This window comes from Tachyglossus aculeatus, chromosome 3 (assembly GCF_015852505.1).
Source record: "Tachyglossus aculeatus isolate mTacAcu1 chromosome 3, mTacAcu1.pri, whole genome shotgun sequence".
Taxonomy (NCBI): domain Eukaryota; kingdom Metazoa; phylum Chordata; class Mammalia; order Monotremata; family Tachyglossidae; genus Tachyglossus; species Tachyglossus aculeatus.
Genome location: NC_052068.1, coordinates 34,797,546 through 34,819,766, shown reverse-complemented (window position 1 = coordinate 34,819,766; position 22,221 = coordinate 34,797,546). Strand labels below are relative to the sequence as shown.

At 44.5% G+C, this 22,221-nt stretch overlaps 1 protein-coding gene and 1 non-coding gene across 2 annotated transcripts in view; both read right to left on the bottom strand.

Annotated features, from left to right (window-relative positions):
* The window catches only part of LOC119925261 (heparan-alpha-glucosaminide N-acetyltransferase-like), a 149,864-nt gene that overhangs the window by 7,659 nt on the left and 119,984 nt on the right, over nt 1-22,221 (bottom strand). The window contains exon 13 of the mRNA XM_038743363.1: nt 8,480-8,550. Coding sequence (XP_038599291.1) covers nt 8,480-8,550 — 71 coding nt within the window. The remainder of the gene's footprint in view (nt 1-8,479; nt 8,551-22,221) is intronic.
* LOC119926411 lies at nt 14,319-14,456 on the bottom strand. The gene has a single exon (XR_005450288.1). It is a non-coding gene; the product is annotated as a small nucleolar RNA SNORA7 (small nucleolar RNA).

Sequence of the window (22,221 nt, the reverse complement as noted above, 5' to 3'; positions counted from 1 at the left end):
CTTTACACTTTGCTCCTGGAGCATCAGCTTGCTGACGGTGCCCCAATCTCATCTATCTCACTGTCGACTCCTTTTCCACATCCTCCTTCTGTTCTGGAACTCCCTCCAACTCCATTTACACCAGACCACTCCACTCCACACCTTATTAAAGTCATATCTCTTCCAAGAGGCCTTCCCTGATTAAACCCTCTTCTCCCTGGCTCCCTCTTTTCTTCTGTGTCATCTATGCATTTGGATCTATGACCTTTAGGCATTTGGTATTATGCATGTACTTACATAATATAATAATAATAATGGCATTTATTAAGTGCTTACTATGTACAAAGCACTGTTCTAAGCGCTGGGGAGGTTACAAGGTGATCAGGTTGTCCCACGGGGGGCTCACAGTCTTAATCCCCATTTTACAGATGAGGTCACTGAGGCATAGAGAAGTTAAGTGACTTGCCCAAAGTCACACAGCTGATAACTGGTGGAGCTGGGATTTGAACCCATGACCTCTGACTCCAAAGCTCGGGCTCTTGCCACTGAGCCACGCTGCTTCTTACATCCATATACACATAAATTATGTAGTATAAATTATTCATTTATATTAATTTCTGTCTGCCCTTCTCGACTGCAAACTTGTTGTGGGCAGGGAACATGTCTAATAACTCCATAATATTCTATTTTCCCAAGTGCTTAGTATTAGTATTAACTTATTATTTGCTTAGTATTAGTATTATAGTATTTTCCCACTGCACACATAAGTGCTAAATAAATATCAATAATTGATTGAATGATTTCTTTTTAGAATAGGGATACATGGGCATATTTGAAAGGAGTGGAAGGGGCCTCTAGAAAGTGAAGAGTCGAAGATGACAGTCAGGGAGGGAAAAAGGGAAGGGCTGAGTGCAAATGTTCTTTTTTATGGCATTTAGCAGCATGGTTCAGTGGAAAGAGCTTGGGAGAAGCAGCATGGCTCAGTGGAAAGAACCAGGGCTTTGGAGTCAGAGGTCATGGGTTCAAATTCCGGCTCTGCCAATTGTCAACTGTGTGACTTTGGGCAAGTCACTTAACTTCTCTGTGCCTCAGTTACCTCATCTGTTAAATGGAGATGAAGACTGTGAGTCCCCGTGGGACAAACTGATCACCTTACAACCTCTCTAGCGCTTAGAACAGTGTTTTGCATGTAGTAAGCACTTAATAAATGCCATTATTATTATTATTAGAACAGTGCTTTGCACATAGTAAGTGCTTAACAAATGCCGTCATTATTATTATTCTTATTTTCCAGGCACTGTATTAAGCACTGGGGTAGGTATAACTAATCAGGTTAGACATAATCTGTGTCTCACATGGGACTCAATATTAATCCCCAGTTTACAGATGAGGTCACTGAGGCACAGAGAAGGTAGGTGACTTGCCCAAGGTTTTGAGAAAGTGGGAAGGGATGGAGTCAGAAGCACAGGTGGAGGGATTTTTAGAGGAAGCAGGAATCTCCTCTTGAGATACTGTTGGGAAGGATGGGAGAATCAAAGAAGAACAGAGGGATAAGGGACTGGAGAGGAACAGGGCAGATTTTAGGGAGATCATGCCTGACGGTTTCAATTTTATCGATGAAGTATGTGGCAAGAGATGAGGAATAGAGGGGGACAGGACAGTTGAGGAGGGAGTTTAATGTCTGAAACAACTGGCACAAGCAATAAATATGAGAGTAAATAAAGATGAAGACTTATTGTTGCCAGGTGGAGGATAGCACAGGGTCAAAGCAGATGAGGATGAATTTGAGATGGCAAGGTTGGCCCGGTTTTTGGCTAGTAGCCCAATTTAGCTTCTGTACAATAGCAGAGGAAGCACACTAACAAGGAGTGTGGGGTTGGGACACAGGGTTGTTGGTTAGTGGTACAAGATAGATGGATTGATAATGGAGCTAAGGAATTGAACTTGGTGTAGAGGTTTGGCTGAGGGCATGGATTTGTGTGTCAGGAGAAGATAGGTTGGGTATAGAGTCCATGTGAAGTAAGATGGTTTTGGAAAATTGCAGCGGATCAAGAGATCTCTTACAAGTTGCAACCTGGCTCTCCCTGTTACTCTACGGGGGATAATTGGTGGTGGTGAGGAGTGAAGCCAGGGGACGAGGTTGTCCTCAGAGAGTGGAATTTCAGAATTGGAGAGGTTGGATGATGATGATGGTATTTGTTAAGTGCTTACTATTTGCCAAGCACTGTTCTAAGCACTGGAGATTGTTGAGTGACAAGAGATGATGAGGTGGAGCATATAGCCATGTTAGTGAGCTTGGTGAGGTGGAGCAGACCGGTGGAGTTGTTACTGGAGAACTGGCTTTTACTGGTTACTGTAAAAAAATAAGCAGTACACATTAATAATCCTTAAAAGCTTGGATTCTATTCCTGCTGAGAGCCTCAAAGCTTATATTGATCTCTGACTCTGCAAATTGGACTGGAAGTCTCAGGACAACAGGACTTCTCATGAGATGTCAGTGTTTTCTTCCCTGTGGAACCTAACCCAAAGGCATTTCCGCCCCCGTAATCCTGGTTTTTGCTGAGAACATGCAGGAAAAGAAACATTCAGACTACTGAGTGGGTTCTCTTCATTCATTCATTCATTCAATCGCATTTATTGAGCACTTACTGTATACAGAGCACTGTACTAAGTGCTTGGAAAGTACAATTTGGCAACAGAGACAGTCCCTACCCAACAATGGTCTCACAGTGTAGAGAGGAGAGACAGACAAGAAAACAAAACAAGCAGACAGGTGTCAGTACCATCAAAATAGATACATAGAATTATAGATATATACACATAATTAATGAGATAGAGTAATAAATATATACAAATATACACAAGTGCTGTGGGGAGGGGAAGGGGGAAGGGCAGAGGGAGGGAGTGGGGGCGGTGGGGAGGGGAGGAGGAGCAGAGGAAAAAAGGGTGGGCTCAGCTTGGGAAGGTCTCCTGCCCCCTGAAACAAGCACCTAGCTCTTGGACTCTGATAAACTTCAAAATTCCAGCCAGGGGACCATTCCTGGAGCCAATGGACCATTTTCCTGCATTAGTTGGACACCTTCCCATTCAGCAAATCATCCAGCCTCAATCCTTGAGAAAACGAGTTTGCCTTAGCAAGGATGGCTACTTCTCCTTGTGCCGGACTAATGGCAGAGGGAGAATAATACCCCACAAATGGCCATTTCCAGAGCTGCTCAGAGGCAAAGAGAGAAAAACCAGGGCCTCAGGAAAAATAGGATCTGGGGACTTGTCCACAGTGTGTGCCCGATTTTGGCTGAAGGACTGTATGACCGCATCACATATTTGGGTCATGTCAGTTCCTGTGCATACTTCAATCCAGCACTTACCACCGCTCACGGCCTTAGCTGCCAAAATATCTAAATGCTGCAAATGACTCCAGTGATTTCTTTTCAGCGCACATTAGTTCCCTCCTCCTCTCTGCTTGTTATTAGAGGAGGAGGCCCACTCCTTAAGCACTTCCTCATATCAGCTCCCCCTCCCCATCTTAGGGTTCTTTCAGAGGCCCTTTGTTCTCCTACAAGTTGCATCCTGACTCTCCCTGAGTGTTTCGCCAGGAAGTCTGATTGCTTGCACACTGCCAGGCTGGAAGTACTTGCCTATTGATCTGCTCTTCTTCTGCAAACCCATCAAGAGCACCTTCCAATATCTTCCCAAGGCACCCACAGAAAACTATTGCAGATAATGTCTGGCCTGGCTGAACTCCTGCAAGGGTTCAAAGCTAGTTAACTCTCCATTAACAAGGACGGTTCTTCATCAACCTCAAGGACTGGGAGAAGAATCCGAATTTTCAAGGAAAGCCACTTGAACAGTACACCTCACTCCAGAAGTAGTCAGGCAGGATGGGAGGCAATTTAGTCTAGCTTTGGAAACCTGGGCTTTAGCCACCAATTCTGCCACCAATCCGATGTGTGACCTTGGGTGAGTCACTTGACCCCACTGTGCCTCATCTGGTCAACTGAAAAATGAGGATAATCTGCACTGCAGCATCACTTAGGTGTTGGGAGGTTAATTAAGATGCAGATGTTAAAGTGCTTTAGATGAACAGTCTAAGTGCCGTTCTGAGCAAATTTGGTGTGGCACAAGAGGTCCTTGTTGAAAGAGACTTGCATCAGCCTAATTTTTCATCTGGCAGTTTTTAAGGGAACGAGGATATTCGGAGATTTAATTATATGAGAAGTTCTGTGCTTAGAATTTAAAGCGGAACAATATTATCCTAACAAAGACAGCCTACTGTTCTGATCTATTTCTTGGTTGGAGACTATTCTGAGGCATCCTGGGAATTATTATATTCTAAAGAAGCAGTGTAGCCTAGTGGAAACGGTATAAGTCTTAGAGTTGGAGGATCTGGGTTCTAATCCTGGCTTTGCCATCTGCCTGCTGAGTGACCTTGGACAAGTCACTTAACTTCTCTGTCTCAGTTTCCTCATCTGTAAAACGGGAATGAAGACTGTGAGCCCCCCGTGGGACAACCTGATTTGCTTGTAACTACCCCAGTGCTTAGAACAGTGCTTGGCACATAGTAAGCGCATAACAAATGCCAACATTATTATTATTATAACTGTTCTCCTTCCTGCTTAGACTGAGATTCCTGTGGGACAGGGGCTGCATTCAATCTGATTAACGTGTGTCTCCCCCAGTGCTAGGAAGAGTGACACACAGTAAGCACTTGACAAATATTATCAGTTTTTAAATCCTTTTCAAATCTTGACAGGGGCCAAAGGTGGTGCTAGTTTGGAGTCCCTGCTTACTATCTGGATTCAAAAGCTGAGACAAAGCCCAAGAATTTACTGAGCATCTATTGTGTACAAGATGCTGAACTAAGCCTTTGGGAAAGTACAGTTGAGCTAGTAGATATGATTCCTGGCCTCAAGGAGCTTACCCTTTAGTGGGGAGACAGACTATAAAATAAATTACAGATTAGAGGAAGCAATAAGGTATAAAAATATGTACACAAGTGCCAGTATAAAAATATATACATAAGTGCCATAGGGATATGTAACTACTTAAGTGCTTAGATCATTCATTCAACCCTATTTATCAAGAGCTCACTATGTGCAAAGCACTGTACTGAGTACTTGGGAGAGTACAATATAACAACAACAGACACATTCCCTGCCCACAACAAGTTTATGGACTAGAGGGTGATGCAAATGTGCTTGAAGAGGCTGTTTGGGGTGGAGTTATAATGTGGGGAAATGAGAAATTAATCAGGGATGTCTTCCTGGAGGAGATGCGATTTCAGGAGGGCTTTTGTGATATGACCCCGTGAACGACCTACCTCATCTATGGGCCACGTCTTCTCCATCTGTAAAATGGGTTGGTAATCAAATTTCCTCATACTCAGGTGATGTTTTGAAAACACTGATTTCTGCTATCGAGGGGAACCGGCTCAATCCAAGGTGATGATGATGATGGTGTTTGTTAAGCTCTTACTATGTGCCAAGCACTGTTCTAAGTGCTGCCAATGTTCTAAACGCTGAGGCTGTGTATAAGGATGACAGAGCCCGGCCCAGGATCCAGACTCACTTTGGTTTTTCAAAAGTAATCTCAGGCTGACTCATACGCAAACATTGCTGGCCGGAGTGACACGGGGTGTTTTACAGAGCTGGCTCTGGTCCACAGCAAATCAAATTAAGGCCGGGCCTTTCCAATTTCAGAAGGGACATTGGTGGCAGCAGCAAACTGATTCATTCTCCTGTGTTTCCTCCAACTACAGCCTCTCTGGCTCTCAAATCCTAAAGAACGATAGAAGGCCCAATGTCCACAGAACAAGATCCCTTTATATTTAATTTCAAGAAGATCCAGACCTCTCGTTTCATGTCAGCCAATCAATGGCATTTATGGATCACTTACTGTCTGCAAAGCACTGCACAAAGCGCTTGGGAGAGAACAATACAGCATAGTTGGTAGACATGTTCTCTGCCCACAGTGAGCTTACAGCCTAGAGGATTCTTTGATTATGCATGGCCAGTAGAGTTGAGTCCCAAACGTATCTTATTTTTGGTTTTTTTCCCTCAATGACACTCCATGTCTCTATGTCTCTGTGTTGCAAATTTGTACTTCCCAAGCGCTTAGTACAGTGCTCTGCACATAGTAAGCGCTCAATAAATACGATTGATGATGATGATGATGTCTAAAAGAGGAGAATGCTTGAGAGGGGGAAAGAGGCAGAGCAGGACTGTGTCGAAGCAATTATAATAAGAATCGTGATTTTAGCTAAGCAATTTATATGCACCAAGCACTGCACTAAGTGTGGTGAGCCCACAACAAGCTGCCTAATAGTCTGTGATCCCATGAGCAGCAACAAGAAAGAGACTCCACAAAGCCACTGATGTGGTCTACTTGAGGACAGATGGTTGCCGGCCCGTGGAGGGCAGAGCATGGAGGGAGGTATTGCTTTCTCTCCTTGCTCTACCCAGTAATGGGCCTGGACTAATCAATGCCCGCCACGTACAGCCACAGCTGCGATGCCTGCTGCAGACGAAAGACGGTCATTTTGAATCGTGAGGAGGCAAGTAGCTGAAGAAGCAGGAGCAAGTAGGAGAAGCAGGAAGCATTCAGGAAGGAAGCAGCACTCGAGGAGGAGCATTAGAGGAAAAGCACTCAAAGAAGCATTCAAAGGCAGCAGCACTGGGAAACAGAGAGGAAGCAGCGTTCGGGGGAAACGGCGTGCCGAGGATGCTTGCAGCATCAGTGGTCCATGTCGCCAGGAACTTCTCCCAACCTCTGCCACGGGATCGGCAGAACGGGCTCCCTTGGCCAGCATACTGGTACGGGACCCTTGGTGGAGTGGAGTGAGTGAGAGTGTGTTTGTGTCACTCCCTTGCACGTCGGTAAGACTAACCAAAGTGGAGGAGATGTGATTTCAGGAGGGCTGAAAAGTTAAAAATTTTCCACAGTAACCTTGGTGGTTGATAGTGTGGTTTGACTCTACGTGTCACTAAGGCTAACCCAGTAAGAGCCGGGGGCCAAAGCGCTGATCTAACCACGGGGATGGACGTGGGGTAATCAGGCTGTACACTATCCCAGTCCCACACAGGGCTCACAGTCTGAATAGGAATAGGATTGAATCCCCATTTTGCAGATGAGGAAACTAAGAAATAGAGATGCTTGTCTATGTCACTCTTGACTTTCCCAAGATCACACAACACACCAATGGCAGAGCTGGGATGAGAACTCAGATCCTTTGACTCCAGACCTGCGCTCGTCATCTTCTGGGATAACCTAGATTCTAGGCGTCTGAACTTCCTTGCTGGAATTGCTGTTTTGCTTGAGCTGAGCTCTGTGAAGCCAGGCCCAATGGCCCCGACCACCTTTAACGGGGAATCCATGACCGCAATCAAACCTCGTGGCAGAGAGGAGCTGAGTGGCCAGGGAGTTAAAAGGCCTGGGTTCTAATCTTGGCTCTACCTGTTGCGTGACCTTGGACAAGTCACTTCACTTCTCTGTGCCTCAGTTTCCTTATCTGTCTAATGGGGATTCCCCACTATTTAAACTGTGAGCCCCATTCATTCATTCATTCATTAGTATTTATTGAGCGCTTACTGTGTGCAGAACACTGTACTAAGTTCTTGGGAAATACCATGTGGGTAAGGACTGTGTCCGACCTGCTGAACTCGTATCTACCCTGGTGGTTAGATCAGCACATTGGCATTCATTCATTCAATCAATCGTATTTATTGAGCGCTTACTGTGTGCAGAGCACTGTACTAAGCGCTTGGGAAGTACAAGTTGGCAACATACAGAGACTGTCCCCACCCAACAACAGGCTCACAGTCTAGAAGGGGGAGACAGAGAACAAAATCAAACATATTAACAAAATAAAATAAATAGAATAGATATGTACAAGTAAAATAGAGTAATAAATATGTGAAAATATATACATATATACAGGTGCTGTGGGGAGGGGAAGGAGGTTGGGCGGGGGGACGGGGAGGGGGAGAGGAGGAGGGCACACAATTACTGTGTGCATAGCACTGTACTAAACGCTTGGGAGAGTACAATGTAACAGTAAAGACACTTTCCCTGCCCTATATAATGGGCTTACAGTCCAGCCGCTGAAAAGGCAGCAGCATCCCCTGGCAACACCCTAGATAATAATAATAATAATGATGGTATTTGTTAAGCCTGTGAGCCTCCCGTGGGACAACCTGATCATCTTGTATCCTCCCCAGGCACATAGTAAGCCCTTAACAAATACAATAATAATAATATTAATAATAATTTGAACTCTTCAGCCATGCAAACGTTTTCTCTGCTCCTCCCATTCTGATTGGGGTCAAAGTGATGATGCCTGATTTCTTTTAGGACTTGGATCAGCGCAAATTTGCATGGCTAACACAAAGCTAATGGCCTTGGAATTGCTTCTGGTAAGGGGGAAAGTCCACCTGCTTGTCAAACATTTGTGATATTCACCCTTTTTAACATGAGCTTACTGCGTAGTTTCAAAAGCACTTACCAGAGGTTTTTATTGATGGGAATAAATCCTTCGTTCTGCGTACCGAGAGTTAGGACAGTTGAGATAATCCCCTGGGAGATCAAAAAGAGAGAACAAGTCAATAACAGGCAATAAGGAGCAGGGTCCAACCTCAGGAATCATAGAAAGGGAGGAAAAATATGACAGATATCCATGCCAGACTCTAAGTGTTTCCATTGATTGGTGAATTAAGAAATGCAGTGCTTAAAAAGAACAGGAGCAAAGCTACAGAAGCAAAATTGGGTGCCAACTTTGATTGGAGAATCATCATCAATCGTATTTATTGAGCGCTTACTATGTGCAGAGCACTGTACTAAGCGCTTGTGGTGAGAATGTGGTCTGAGCGTGTCATCAGATGTACAGAGCTGACCTCCTTCAGAGGAGGGGAGGATGACAGAATCCCGAACTAAGGCACCTCGATAATAATAATAATAATAATAATAATGATGGCATTTGTTAAGCTCGATATTCATTCATTCATTCTATCGTATTTATTGAGCGTTTACTGTGTGCAGAGCACCGAACTAAGCGCTTGAGAAGTACAAGTTGGCAACATATAGAGATGATCCCTACCCAACAATGAGCTCACAGTCTAGAAAGGGGAGACAGACAACAAAACAAAACATGTGGACAGGTCAAGTCATGTCAAGTCGTCAGAACAAATAGAATCAAAGCTAAATGCACATCATTAACAAAATAAATAGAATAGTATGTGCCAAGCCCTGTTCTAAACACCGGGGTACGCAAGGTAATCAGGTTGTCCCACATGGGGCTTACAGTCGTAATCCCCATTTTACGGATGAGGTAATTGAGGTACCAAGAAGTTAAGTGACTTGCCCAAGGTCACACAGCAGACAAGCGGTGGAGCCAGGATTAGAACCCACCACCTCAGACTCCCAAGCCCGGGCTCTTTCCACTAAGCCACGCTGCTTCTCCCATCCCTCACCTAGCCCCACAGCACTTCTGTTCATGTCCCACTGTAATTTATTTTGATTTCTGTCTTCCCCTTTCATCTCTTCCCCTTTGGTCGGTACGATCCTTGTAGGTAGGAAGGGTGCGTGTACCTACTCTTTTATATTATACCCCCTCTGAGCTCTGCACACAATAAGCACTGGATAAATACCATTAATAGATGGATTGATTGATAGGGAGTTACCTGAAGAAGGGACAGCTGAGGCCAGTAGGCTATTTTTTGATTTTTCCATTTGACTCAGGTCACGGTAGTGAATTTATTTTTCTATTCCCTGACTCTGAAATCCCAAGTCTTATCCTGTCACTTTTGGGGGATGGGAAAACAGTTTGGGCGGGGTCTGATGTGACTTGATCTGGCCCCAGGGATACAAAGTTCCCTGAGCCAGGAATCCTTAGGGAGCATATTTCAAGAGGGGCATGGCAGCAGGAATATAGAGCAGCAACAGAATTGCGCTGGTAACCTACTGGCTGAACGTCGATCTCGTCTATCTTGACGCTGACCCTTCCCCGGCATCCTGCCTCTGGCCTGGAACTCCCTTCATATCTGACAGACCAGTCTCCCCACCTTATAATAATAATAATGTTGGTATTTGTTAAGCGCTTACTATGTGCCAAGCACTGTTCTAAGCACTGGGGTAGATACAAGGTAATCAGGTTGGCCCAGGTGGGGCTCACAGTCTTCATCCTCATTTTATAGATGAGGTAACTGAGGCACAGAGAAGTGAAGTGACTTGCCCAAAGTCACACAGCAGACAAGTGGCGGAGCTGGGATTAGAACCCATGACTTCTGACTCCCAAGCCCAGGCTCTTTCCACTGAGCTATGCTGCTTCAATGGCATCTCCTCCAAAGGGCCTTCTCCGACTAAACCCTCAATTCCTCTTCTCCCACTTCCTTATATGTGGCTCTTGCACTTGGATTTGCACTCTTTATCTACCCTTCCCTCAGCTACATAACACTTATTTATTCATTTAATGTCAGTCTCCACTTCTAGACTGTAAGATCCTCGTGGGCAGGGATTACGTCTACCAACTCTGTTGTATCATAATAATAATAATAATAATAATGATGATGGCATTTATTAAGCGCTTACTATGTGCAGAGCACTGTTCTAAGCGCTGGGGAGGTTACAAGGTGATCAGGTTGCCCCACGTGGGGCTCACAATCTTAATCCCCATTTTACAGATGAGGCAACTGAGGCACAGAGAAGTGAAGTGACTCGCCCAAAGTCACACAGCTGACAATTGGCAGATTCGGGATTTGAACCCATGACCTCTGACTCCAAAGCCTGTGCTCTTTCCACTGAGCCACGGCTGCTTCTCCCATGTGCATAGTACAGTGCTCTGCACACAGTAAGTGCTCAGTAAGTTCAACTGGCTGATTGATTCTCTCAGCCACCTCTCCCGCATCCCCTGCTACCTTGATGGTGCTGCTGCTGTCTCAGCCTCCATGGGACTCTCAGCATGCTGCCCTAAACACTAATAATAATAATGGCATTTATTAAATGCTTACTATGTGCAAAGCACTGTTCTAAGTGCTGGGGAGGCTACAAGGTGATCAGGTTGTCCCGTGGGGGGCTCACAGTCAATCCTCATTTTACGGATGAGGTAACTGAGGCACAGAGAAGTTAAGTGACTTGCCCAAAGTCACACAGCTGACAATTGGCAGAACCAGGATTTGAACCCATGACCTCTGACTCCAAAGCCTGTGCTCTTTTCCACTGAGCCATGCTGCTTCATAATCAGGTTAGACACAGTCCCTGTCCCCCACAGGATTCACAGACTTAATCCCCATTTTACAGATGAGATAACTGAGGCCCAGAGAATAATAATAATAACAATGGCATTTGTTAAGTGCTTACTACGTGCAAAGCACTGTTCTAAGTGCTGGGGAGGATACAAGGTGATCACGTTGTCCCTCGTGGGGTTCACAGTCTTCATCCCCATTTTACAGATGAGGTAACTGAGGCACAGAGAAGTTAAGTGACTTGCCCAAGCTCACACAGCAGAAAAGTGGAAGAGCCCGGATTAGAACCCAGGTCCTCTAACACCTAGGCCTGTGCTCTTTCCACTAAACCACACTGATTCTGTTGCTTCCAGTCAGTGACTGATTCATTTTTACTGAAAACCCACTGACTGAGCACTGTACTAGATGCTTTGAAGGAAGAACAAGACAAAGTCCCTGGCCTCAAAGAACATCCAGTCTAGAAAGGGTTTAAATCAGGAGCTCAGACCTACTGGTCAGGAAAGCAACATATGGAAGTCAAAAGGACCTGGATTCTAATCCCTGCTCTGCCACTTTTCTGCCATGTGAGCTTGGACAAGTCACTTACTTCTCTGTGCCTCAGTTCCCTCACCTGTAAAATGGGGAGTAAGACCATGAGCGCTATGTGGACAGGGGCTGTATCCAACGTGATTAGCTTAGAACAGTGTCTGGCACAATGTAAGTGCTTAACAAAAACTGTTAAAAAAAAATCTGGATGCCACAAAAGAGAAACTTTCCTTGCCCCCCCAGTCACTCTTTAGCAGGCAGAGATAGCTCCTCTCCCTGAAGACACCTTTCCACCTGTTGGCCTACCAGCCCACAGAGATACCATCCTGCCTGCAGATTAAGCAAATCTGACAGATTAGGAGAAGCAGAATCTCCCAGGTTTTCATCCCACAATATATTACTCTCTTTTCTGATTCTGGTATCCAAAGTCCACCTCCTGTCCACTGCTCATGTCCCTAGATCCTGCGGGATAGGGATGCAGAAGCGGCAGTGGTCACTGAAAGGTTTCTAGACTGTGAGCCCACTGTTGGATAGGGACCGTCTCTATATGTTGCCAACTTGTACTTCCCAAGCGCTTAGTACAGTGCTCTGCACACAGTAAGCGCTCAGAAAATACAATTGAATGAATGAATGAATGAATGAATGAAAGGAAATTTGGAGCAGCAGATCTACCGAAAAGGACACTTTCACCATATCCTCTTGGAAGCCTTCCCTGACTAATCCCTCATCTCCACATCCCATTTTCTCTCCCTGCTGCTTCACCTATGGAGTTGAGTTTGTACCCCAAGTCCGCAGTTAACCACCCCACCTCCCCCGTACTCATGTACAAATCTTTATACTATGTATAGTTTAATTCAAGGTCTGTCTCCTCTGCTACACTGTAAAGACCTTAAGGCTGCACAATATATTTATTGTACTCTCCCAAGCACTTAGTAAAGAGCTATGCATACAGTAACTGCTTAATAACAACCAATGATTGATCGATTTTCAAAGTGAGGCATGAATTTCAATCAATCACTGGTATTTACTGATTAAGCAAATTTGACAGAGTAGGAGAAGGAGAATCTCCCAGGTTTTCACCTCACAACATACTACTGCATGCAGAGAACTGTACTAACTGCATAGAAAAATATAAATAGAGTTGGAAGACAAGATTATTGTCCACAAGGAGCCTACAGTTTACGGGGGGAGACAGGAATGAAAATGTCTTATAGAAAGGGGAAATAGTAGAGTATGAGAATATGTATGTAAATGTTGTGGGGCTGGAGGTATCAAAGTGCTTAGTAGAAACAGAGGGGAAGGTGGAGAGCTTAATCAAGGAATCTTGGAGGAGATGTGATTTTTAGGAGGGTTTTGAAGGTGGGGAGAGTGGTGGGCTGTCGGATATGAAGAGGGAAGGGAGTTCCAGGTCTGAAGGAGGATGTGGACAAGAGGTCAGAAGTGGAATAGAGAAGATTGAGGTACACAGAGCAGGTTGGAATTAAGTGCGCAGCCTGGATTGTAGTAGAAGATCAGTAGTGTAAGGTAGGAGGGAAAGAGCTGATTGAGTGCCTTAAAGCCAACAGTAAGGAGTTTCTATCTGCTGCAGAGGTAGGTAGACAACCATTGGAGGTATTTGAGGAGTTGGGAGATACAGACTGAATTGTTTTTCTGAAAAATAATCTGGGCAGCAGAATGAAGTAAGGACAGGATACGGGAGAGACAGAGACAGGCAGAGAGGTCAGCAAGGGGACTGATGCAGTAGTCAAGGCAGAAAATGCTTGAGTCCCAGTGGTGGCAGTTTGGATGGAGAGGAAAGAATGGATTCTAGAGACATTGTAAAGGAAGAACCTTCACAACATCATGGCCAAGAGGAAAGACTACAGGACTGGGAGTCAGGGGGCCTGGGTTCTAATCCCAGCTCTGCTACTTACCTGCTGTGTGACCTTGGGCAATCACTTCACTTCTCTGGGCCTCAGTTCCCTCATCTGCAAAATGGGACTTCAATACCTGTTCTCCCTCCTACTTAGACTGTGAGACTGATCATTTTACATCTACCCCAGCACTTAGTTCAGTGTTCGGCGCATTTTAAGTATTAACAAAAGCCGCAGTTATTAGAATCCACAACTTTTTATGACAGATTGAATGTGTGGGCTGAATGAAAAAGATGAGTTGAGGATAATACCAAGGTCAGCGGTTTGTGAGAGAGGGAAGATAGTGGTGTCATCTACAGAGATAGGGAAGTGAGTGGAAGATGAGGGTTAAATAAAAAAACCTGTAGATGAAATCACCCTATAAATGTGTCACCATGTGATGAGTCCCAGCAGACTGTGTGTGAGGAGCAACTTGGAGATGCCTGGTTTGCATAGGGGTTTGTCTTGTCTTATGCCGTCGAGTCGTTTCCGAACCATAGCGACTCCATGGACACATCTCTCCCAGAATGCCCCACCTCCATCTTCAATCGTTCTGATAGTGAATCCACAGAGTTTTCTTGGTAAAAGTACAGAAGTGGTTTACCATTTCTTCCTTCCACGCTGTAAACTTGAGTCTCTGCCCTTGACTCTCTCCCATGTCACTGCTGCCCAGCGCAGGTGAGTTTTGACTTGTAGCAGATTGTCTTCCACCCGCTAGCTACTGACCAAGCTATGAATGGAATGGGTAGGTCTGTGCTTGACTCTCCCTCCTGTAGTCGAGACTGGTAGAGGACTGGACACTCTACAGGTGTGATCCTCAGAGGGGGGCTTAGCCTTAGTCCAAGCTTTATGACAATGCCAAGGTATCACAACTCGCTATTTCTGTAACAACCGATCACCCTTTGCTGACAAGCAAAGAGAAACAGCATGGCCTAATGAAACGAGCACGGGCCTGGGCATCAGAGGACCTGGGTCATTTGACTGATGTGTAACCTTGGGCAGGTCACTTAACTTCTCTGTGCCTCAGTTACCTTATCTATTGCCCCTAGGGAAGTCAGACTCATTTAAAAAAACACACAAATGGATCGATCATTCATTCATTCAATCACATTTATTGAGCGCTTACTGTGTGCAGAGCACTGTACTAAGAGCTTGGGAAGTACAAGTTGGCAACATATAGAGACAGTCCCTACCCAACAATGGACTCACAGTCTAGAAGGAGGAGACAGACAACAAAAAAACCCCATGTAGACATATGTCAAAATCGTCAGAATAAATAGAAGTATAGCTATATGCACATTATTAACAAAATAAAGTAGTGAATATGTACAAGTAAAATGAATAGAGCAATAAATCTGTACAAATATATACAAGTGCTGTGGACAGGGAAAGGAGGTAGGCAGAGTGGGGGGATGGAGAGGAGGAGAGGAAAAAGGGGGCTCAGTATGAGAAGGCCTCCTGGAGGAGGTAAGCTCTCAGTAGGGCTTTGAAAGGAGGAAGAGAGCTAGTTTGGTGGATTTTTGGAGGACAGAACAGCAATATCATTAGAAAGATAGGTAAGGTAGATAGGTATGCCATCACAACTTCTCTGTGCTTAACAAACATCATAAAAAAAATCTGCCATGACCCCAGGTTTATGCTAGGAAGTGAGGTTGAACACCAGACAGAGAAGCTCTAAGAGGTACTGTACTGTTTTTCAAACTCTTGGCCTAGGAGCTGCTTGGCCTAGTGGCCAGAGCATGCGCCTGGGAGGCAGAAGGACCTGGGTTCTAATCCCAGCTCCTCCACTTCTCTGTGTTGTGACCTTAGACAAATCACTTCACTACTCTGTGCCTCTGTTACCTCATATGTAAAGTGGAAATTGGGACTGTGAGCCCCATGTGGGACAGGGACTGTATCCAATCCAATTAGGTTGTATCCACCCCGGAACATAACAGTACCCAGCCCACAGTAGGTACTTAAGGATTATTATTATTATTATTATTATTATTATGAAGCACACTCCCTTGAAAGTGAAACAGAAAAACAAATGTACCTCCACTAGCTGTTTCCGGACTCACCCATTCAGATCCACTTACAACTGAAAAAAATCAAACCTTATGCTGAGGAAGATATTGTTGTGAGCAGTCTCCGCATAGTCTGGATATTTGCCAAAATGATCTAATATTTGTGTGAATTGAAGATGAGCCTGGAAAACCAGGCTGACTCAAAGCTGGAGCTTCATCTAAGAATTAGCATTTGGGATAGGGTCTGATTTCTGACTCTACCCACTGTGTACTATCACCTCCCTCTTTCAGTCCTCAATTTTCTTAGCTATAAGAAGGCCTAAACCATCTCTATTCCTTCCAGCTCTCCATCCCTTCCAAACACGTATTGGAGGGTTATTAATAATTTGAAAATCGCTTGCTATTTTTCATCCTCTAGAAATGAGAACATTGTCAATAAGCCAGCATTTACTTTGTTCTCCATGTATCACATTTTAGATTCCACATCCAAGGAGAATGGAGAAGCTACAGTAGATCAAAAATAGAGCCGACTGCATTCTCCAAAGAAAGCCACTTAACTTCTTAACTTCACGCTTAACTTCTGTGTGCCTCAGTAAAATGGGGATAAAGGCATTAAGACTGTGAGCCCCATGTGGGACAGGAACATTGTCCAACCTAATTACCTTTTATCTACTCCAGAGCTTAGAACAGTGCCTGATACTTAATAAGCACTTAAATTAGTATTATCAAGTGCCAGCGAGTCGTTTCCGATTCATAGCAACTCTATGGATATATTTTCTCCAGAGCATCCCGTCTTCTGCCATAATCCGTAACCTTGCTCACGGTTCTTCCGTTATTGTTGTTATGGTTACTTAAATACCATAAGATAAAAGCCCTTAATACTATGTCTCTACTTGGAAATTTCCCACAGTGCCTTTTTTTAAATGGCATTTGAGCACCTACTATGTGACAAGCACTGTACTAAGAGCTGGGGTAGATACATGATAATCAGGTTGGACACAGTCCCTGTCCCACGTGGGGCTCACAGTCTTAATCCCCATTTTACAGATGTGATAACTGAGGTTCAGAGAATTGACCTGCTCAAAGTCACACAGCAGACAAATGGCAGAGGTGGAATTAGAACTCAGATCCCTTGACTCCCAAGCCCGTGCTCTAACCACTGGGCCCACTGTTTCTTAAGACCTTTGTTTCATCTTCCTCGAGAGGATCTTGGGATTGCCCAGACAGTGGAGGCTCCAATTTTCCCCCGACCTTGAAGCATCCTCTTCATTTCTCCTTCTTTTTCCTTCTTTCCTTCCGAGAACTCTGAATCTATGAGGTGATCTTTTCTAAACGCTGACTGACTGAAAGTGAATTTTCATCACCCATTCCTCATCCTGGCTGGCTCCATTGCAGCTGCTTTTGTATTCCTTTCCCAAACCCAAACCACTTACTGGATGTGGTTATTGCAACAGCCTTCCTAGCTTAATGCGTGATGAAATTTGGAACCTTCTCCACCCACCCCACTTTGCTTCTGCTTAATATTTTGTGCCAACAGCTATCCATCATGCTCAAGTTCAAACAGTAGTTGCCTGGGGAAAGGAGGTGGGCCTTTAACTCAACATTTGCCTTCCTTAGATGTTCTTTAAAAATCACCACATGGTGTCTGCACAGGCCAAGCACATCTAAGTGGTTAATTCACACTAGCTGCAATAAAGAACATGGGTTTGCTTTCAAAAGTCACTATTTGATCTGCACTGACAGCTCGGAAATGTCTCTGATCTGCATTTAAAACTGCTGATGCTGACTTGATGAAGTATGAAGGTTTCATGTTCTGGTTTGAAGTTAAGTGTGGCCTAGTGAAAAGGGCATGGGCTGGGAATCAGAGGAACCCAGGTGCTCTGACTCCTAATCCCGGCCCCGCCACTTATCTGCCGTGTGACTTTGAGCAATTATTTCACTTTTCTGTGCCTCAATTACCTCCTCTGTAAAATAGGGTTTAAGACTGAGCTCTATGTGGCAAAGAGACTGTGTCCAACCCAATTTGCTTGTACCCATCCCAGAGCTTAATACAGTGCCTGGCTCATAGTAAGTGCTTAACAAATGCCATTATTACTACTATTATTATTACTATTATTATTATAGTCTGCTGAGTGACCTAGGGCAAGTCACTTCACTTCTCTGGGCCTTAGTTACCTCATCTATAAAATGGGGATTAATACCGTGAGCCTTATGTGGGACAGGGACTGCTTCCAACTTGATCAACTTGTATACATCCTAGAACTTAGTACAGGGGCTGGCACATACCCCTTAACAAATACCACTAAAAAAAAAAATAAGCCTCAAAAAGAGGGGCTGGGGAAAGAGAAGGCAGATTTGCGGTAATTAGAGACTTGAATAGAAACAACTGTTTCAAAGGGCTGCTTACCACTGCAGTTAACATGATGCAAACGTGAAAGCAATATCAAAGGGAACTCTTGGAAATCTAGTTCCAGGATTTTTTTAAATCCACAGTGGGGAAAACCTGGAAAGGTTTCAGGGGTCTTATAATTCAGAACTGTGACAGTGTGGGTGCTAGCAAGGAATATGTCTGTGTATTGTTATAGTGTACTCTCCCAAGCACTTAGTACGGTGCTCTGCACACAGTAAGCACTCAATAAATACAACTGAATGAATGAATCAATGAAGTGTCATTAAAATTCTCACAGACTGTAAGCTCTTTTTTTATGGCATTTAAGCGCTTACTATGCCAGACTCTGTACTAAGCAAGTGACTCAGGTTGGACATAGGCCATGTTCCACTTGAGGCTCTCAGCCTTAATCCCCATTTTATGGATCAGGTAAATGAGGCACAGAGAAGTGAAGTGACTTGCCCAAGGTCACACAGCAGAAAAGTGGCAGACTCAGAATTAGAACCCAGGTCCTTCTGGCTTCCAGGCCCATGCTCTATCCAACAGAGCCTGCTGCTCCTTGTTGGCAGGGATCACATCTACCAACTTCTATTGTAGTGTACATTCCCAAGGCTTTAGGACAATGCTCTGCACTTGATATGAACTCACTAAATACCACTGATTGATTGAGGGATCTTAGATGAAAATCCCTCATTTTCAATGCTCTTAAGATTTACTAATTTGTTCTCACATGGGACAGCAGTTTAAACGGGAAATTCACACGTAATAAGAACAGGGTTCATATTTGTTGACTCTAGTAAACAGAAATTTCTGATCTTTTTGCATCACTGGGACTCATGGAAATAACATTCTCTCATCATTCTCTCTGCAAATGAATGCATGTTTCTGCCTTGAAGCATTACTGTTGTTTCATCCCCTGTCACTGGGGCATTTTTTTTAATGGTACTTGTTTTGTGCCAGGCACTGTAATAAGTGCTGTGGGTAGATACAAGCTAACCAGGTCGGACACAGCCCATGTCCCAAATGGGGTTCACAGTCTTTATCCCCCTTTTACAGAAGGGGTAATGGAGGCACAAACAAAAACAATGACTTACCCAGGGTCTCACAGCAGATGTGTGGTAGAGCTGGAGTTAGAACCCAGCTCCTTCTGACTCTCAGGCCTCCTCTCTATCTCCTGGACATGCTGGGCTTCTAGCTTACCATCTTGGTAACTGTCTCTGGAGAGAGTAAGCTGAGGTTTTGGACATTCAATCCAAAGAAACCATCCTCAGAGGGAAAAGGAGCCAGTGGACAGGGTAATTATCTGATGAGGAGGAAAGCAACCAGGGTTCAAAGGAATTCTGGACTTGGTGTCTTCCCTTCTCTCTTATTAGTGCTAATCCTCGCTCCACCACTTACGTACCAGGTGATCTTGGGTTGGTTTTATTTCATTTATTTGGGTCACAGGTCCCTTATCTGTGTAGTAATGATGACCAGACCCTAATAATAATGATGCTTTGAATGTGCAGAACTTTTTACTCTCCATAGCTCATTCACATTACTACTTCCATTTCTGTTCTCACCATAGATTTGAGGGATGGGGAGAGATAGATATTATAGTCTCCATGTTCCAGATGAGGAAACGGAGGATCAGAGAGGTTGAGTGACTTCCCTGAGGTGACACAGCAAGCTAATGGCAGAGATGGAGATGATTCCCAGATCTGAGCTCTCCACTGAACCCACTTTCTCTAAAGAAGGAGGCTTGAAGTTTCAGGAGAGTTTTGGGTAATAATAATAATAACAGTGGTATTTGTTAAGCGTTTACTATCTGCCAGGCACTGTACTAAGTCCTGGGGTGGATACAAGCAAATCAGGTTGAACACAGTCCCTGTCCCACATGGCGCTCACAGTCTTAATCCTCATCTTACATGAGGTAACTGAGGCACAGAGAAGTGAAGTGACTTGCCCAAGGCCACACAGCAGACAAGTGTCAGAGCTAGGATTAGAACCCATGACCTGATTTTCAGGCCCATGCTCTATCCACTAGGTCATTCATCCACATTTCCCAGGTGGGAACAGGCATGAGGACAGTCTCCATCTCCACACCCCCTGACATCCATGGAATCTACTTCTTGTCCCAAACTAACCTTTTCGTTCATTCATTCATTCATTCGTATTTATTGAGCGCTTACTGTGTGCAGAGCACTGTACGAAGCGCTTGGGAAGTACACATTGGCAACATATAGAGACGGTCCCTACCCAACAGAGGGCTCACCTTCTAATTGCACTTCATTCTCGACTAGCCTGCTTTCATCCCTTTGTTCCTGCTGTACCTCCAATTTAGACTCTCCTCTTCTTCTTTCCTCTGCTTCTCTTCAAGAGAAGCAGTGTGGCCTAATAGAAAGAGCCCGGGCTTTGGAGTCAGAGATCATGGGTTCAAATCCCAGCTCCGCCAAATGTCAGCTGTGTGACTTTGGGCAAGTCACTTAACTTCTCTGGGCCTCAGTTCTCTCATCTGTAAAATGGGGATTAAGACTGTGGGGCTCCCGTGGGACAACCTGATCACCTTGTAACCTCCCCAGCGCTTAGAACAGTGCTTTGCACATAGTAAGCGCTAAATAAATGCCATCATCATTATTATTATTAGACTTTCCTCTTCCTCTTTCCACTGCTTCTCTTCAAGAGAAGCAGCATGGCCTAGTGGAAAGAGCCCGGGCTTTGGAGTCAGAGGTCATGGGTTCAAATCCCAGCTCTGCCAATTGTCAGCTGTGTGAGTTTGGGCAAGTCACTTAACTTCTCTGTGCCTCAGTTCCCTCATCTGTAAAATGGGGATTAAGACTGTGAGCCCCACGTGGGACAACCTGATCACCTTGTAACCTTCCCAGAACTTAGAACCGTGTGTTGCACATAGTAAGCGCTTAATAAATGCTATTAAAAAAACATCTGACAGACCACAGCTCTCCCTACGTTCACTGTCCTCTCAGAATCCACCTCTTCCAACAAGTCTTCTGGGATGACTACTGCAGGATAGTATGTGGACTAGTGGCCAGAGCAGAGGCCTGGGAGTAAGAAGAACCTGGGTTCTAATCCCAGCTCTGCCACTTGTCTGCTGTGTGTCACCTTGGACAAGTCACTTCACTTCTCTGTGCCTCAGTTACCTCATCTATAAAATGGGAATTAAGACTGTGAGCCCCACATGGGATGGGGACTGTGTCCAACCTGATTAGTTTATGTCTATCTCATTGCTTAGTATAGTGCCTGACACGTAGTAAGCACTTAATGAATACCTTTAAAACAAAAATACCCACCTGCCCTCTTACTTAAATTGTAAGCCCCTTGTGGGACCTGATGATCTTGTATTTACCCCAGTGCTTAGTACAGGGCTTTGCACAGAGTAACAAACACCACAATTATTATTATTATTACTATTCTTCGTGCCTTAGTCCCCTCATCTGCTAAATGGGGATTCAGTACTTGTTCTCCCTCCTACTTACACTGGGAGCTCCATGTGAGACCTGATGATCTTGCATCTACCCTAGCACTTAGCACAGTGCTTGGCAGGTAGTGAATCTTTAACAAATACCATGATTAGAAAGTCTCCTTATCCAGAAGGTGATCAATTTGGAAATGATCACCCAATCCAACTGACACTGCATGGATTCTTCCTTTCTGCTGTCTTCAGGTCAGCAAGAATTTATCCCCAAATGATGCTGAACACCTAGGATGAAAGACCAGGTGAAGCAATGCATGGTGTAAAAGAGAATAAATCAAACTACCCAAAGATATGTACTGAGCACCTACAGGGTGCAGGGCATTATACTAAGTTATTTGAGAGAATAAAGTAGAGGCACGCCATGCTTTCAAGGAGCTAACAGCTTAAGTGAGTGACCAGACTCAAAATTATTTTCTGTAAGGGAAGAAAAGAGAATGGAGGTATGATATATGAATAATAACAATAATAATAATAATTGTAGTACTTATTAAGCACTTACTACGTGCCAAGCACTTTACTAAGTGTTGGAGTAGATAAAAGATAAACAGGTTGGACACAGTCCCTGCCCTACATGGGGCTCAAAGTCTAGTTGGAGGGAGCCCAAATATTGAATCATCCACCACTTGTCTGCTGGGTAACCTTGGGCAAGTCACTTAACTTTTCTGGGTGTCAATTATCTCCTCTGTAAAGTGAGGATTAAGGCTGTGAGCTCTACTTGGGACAT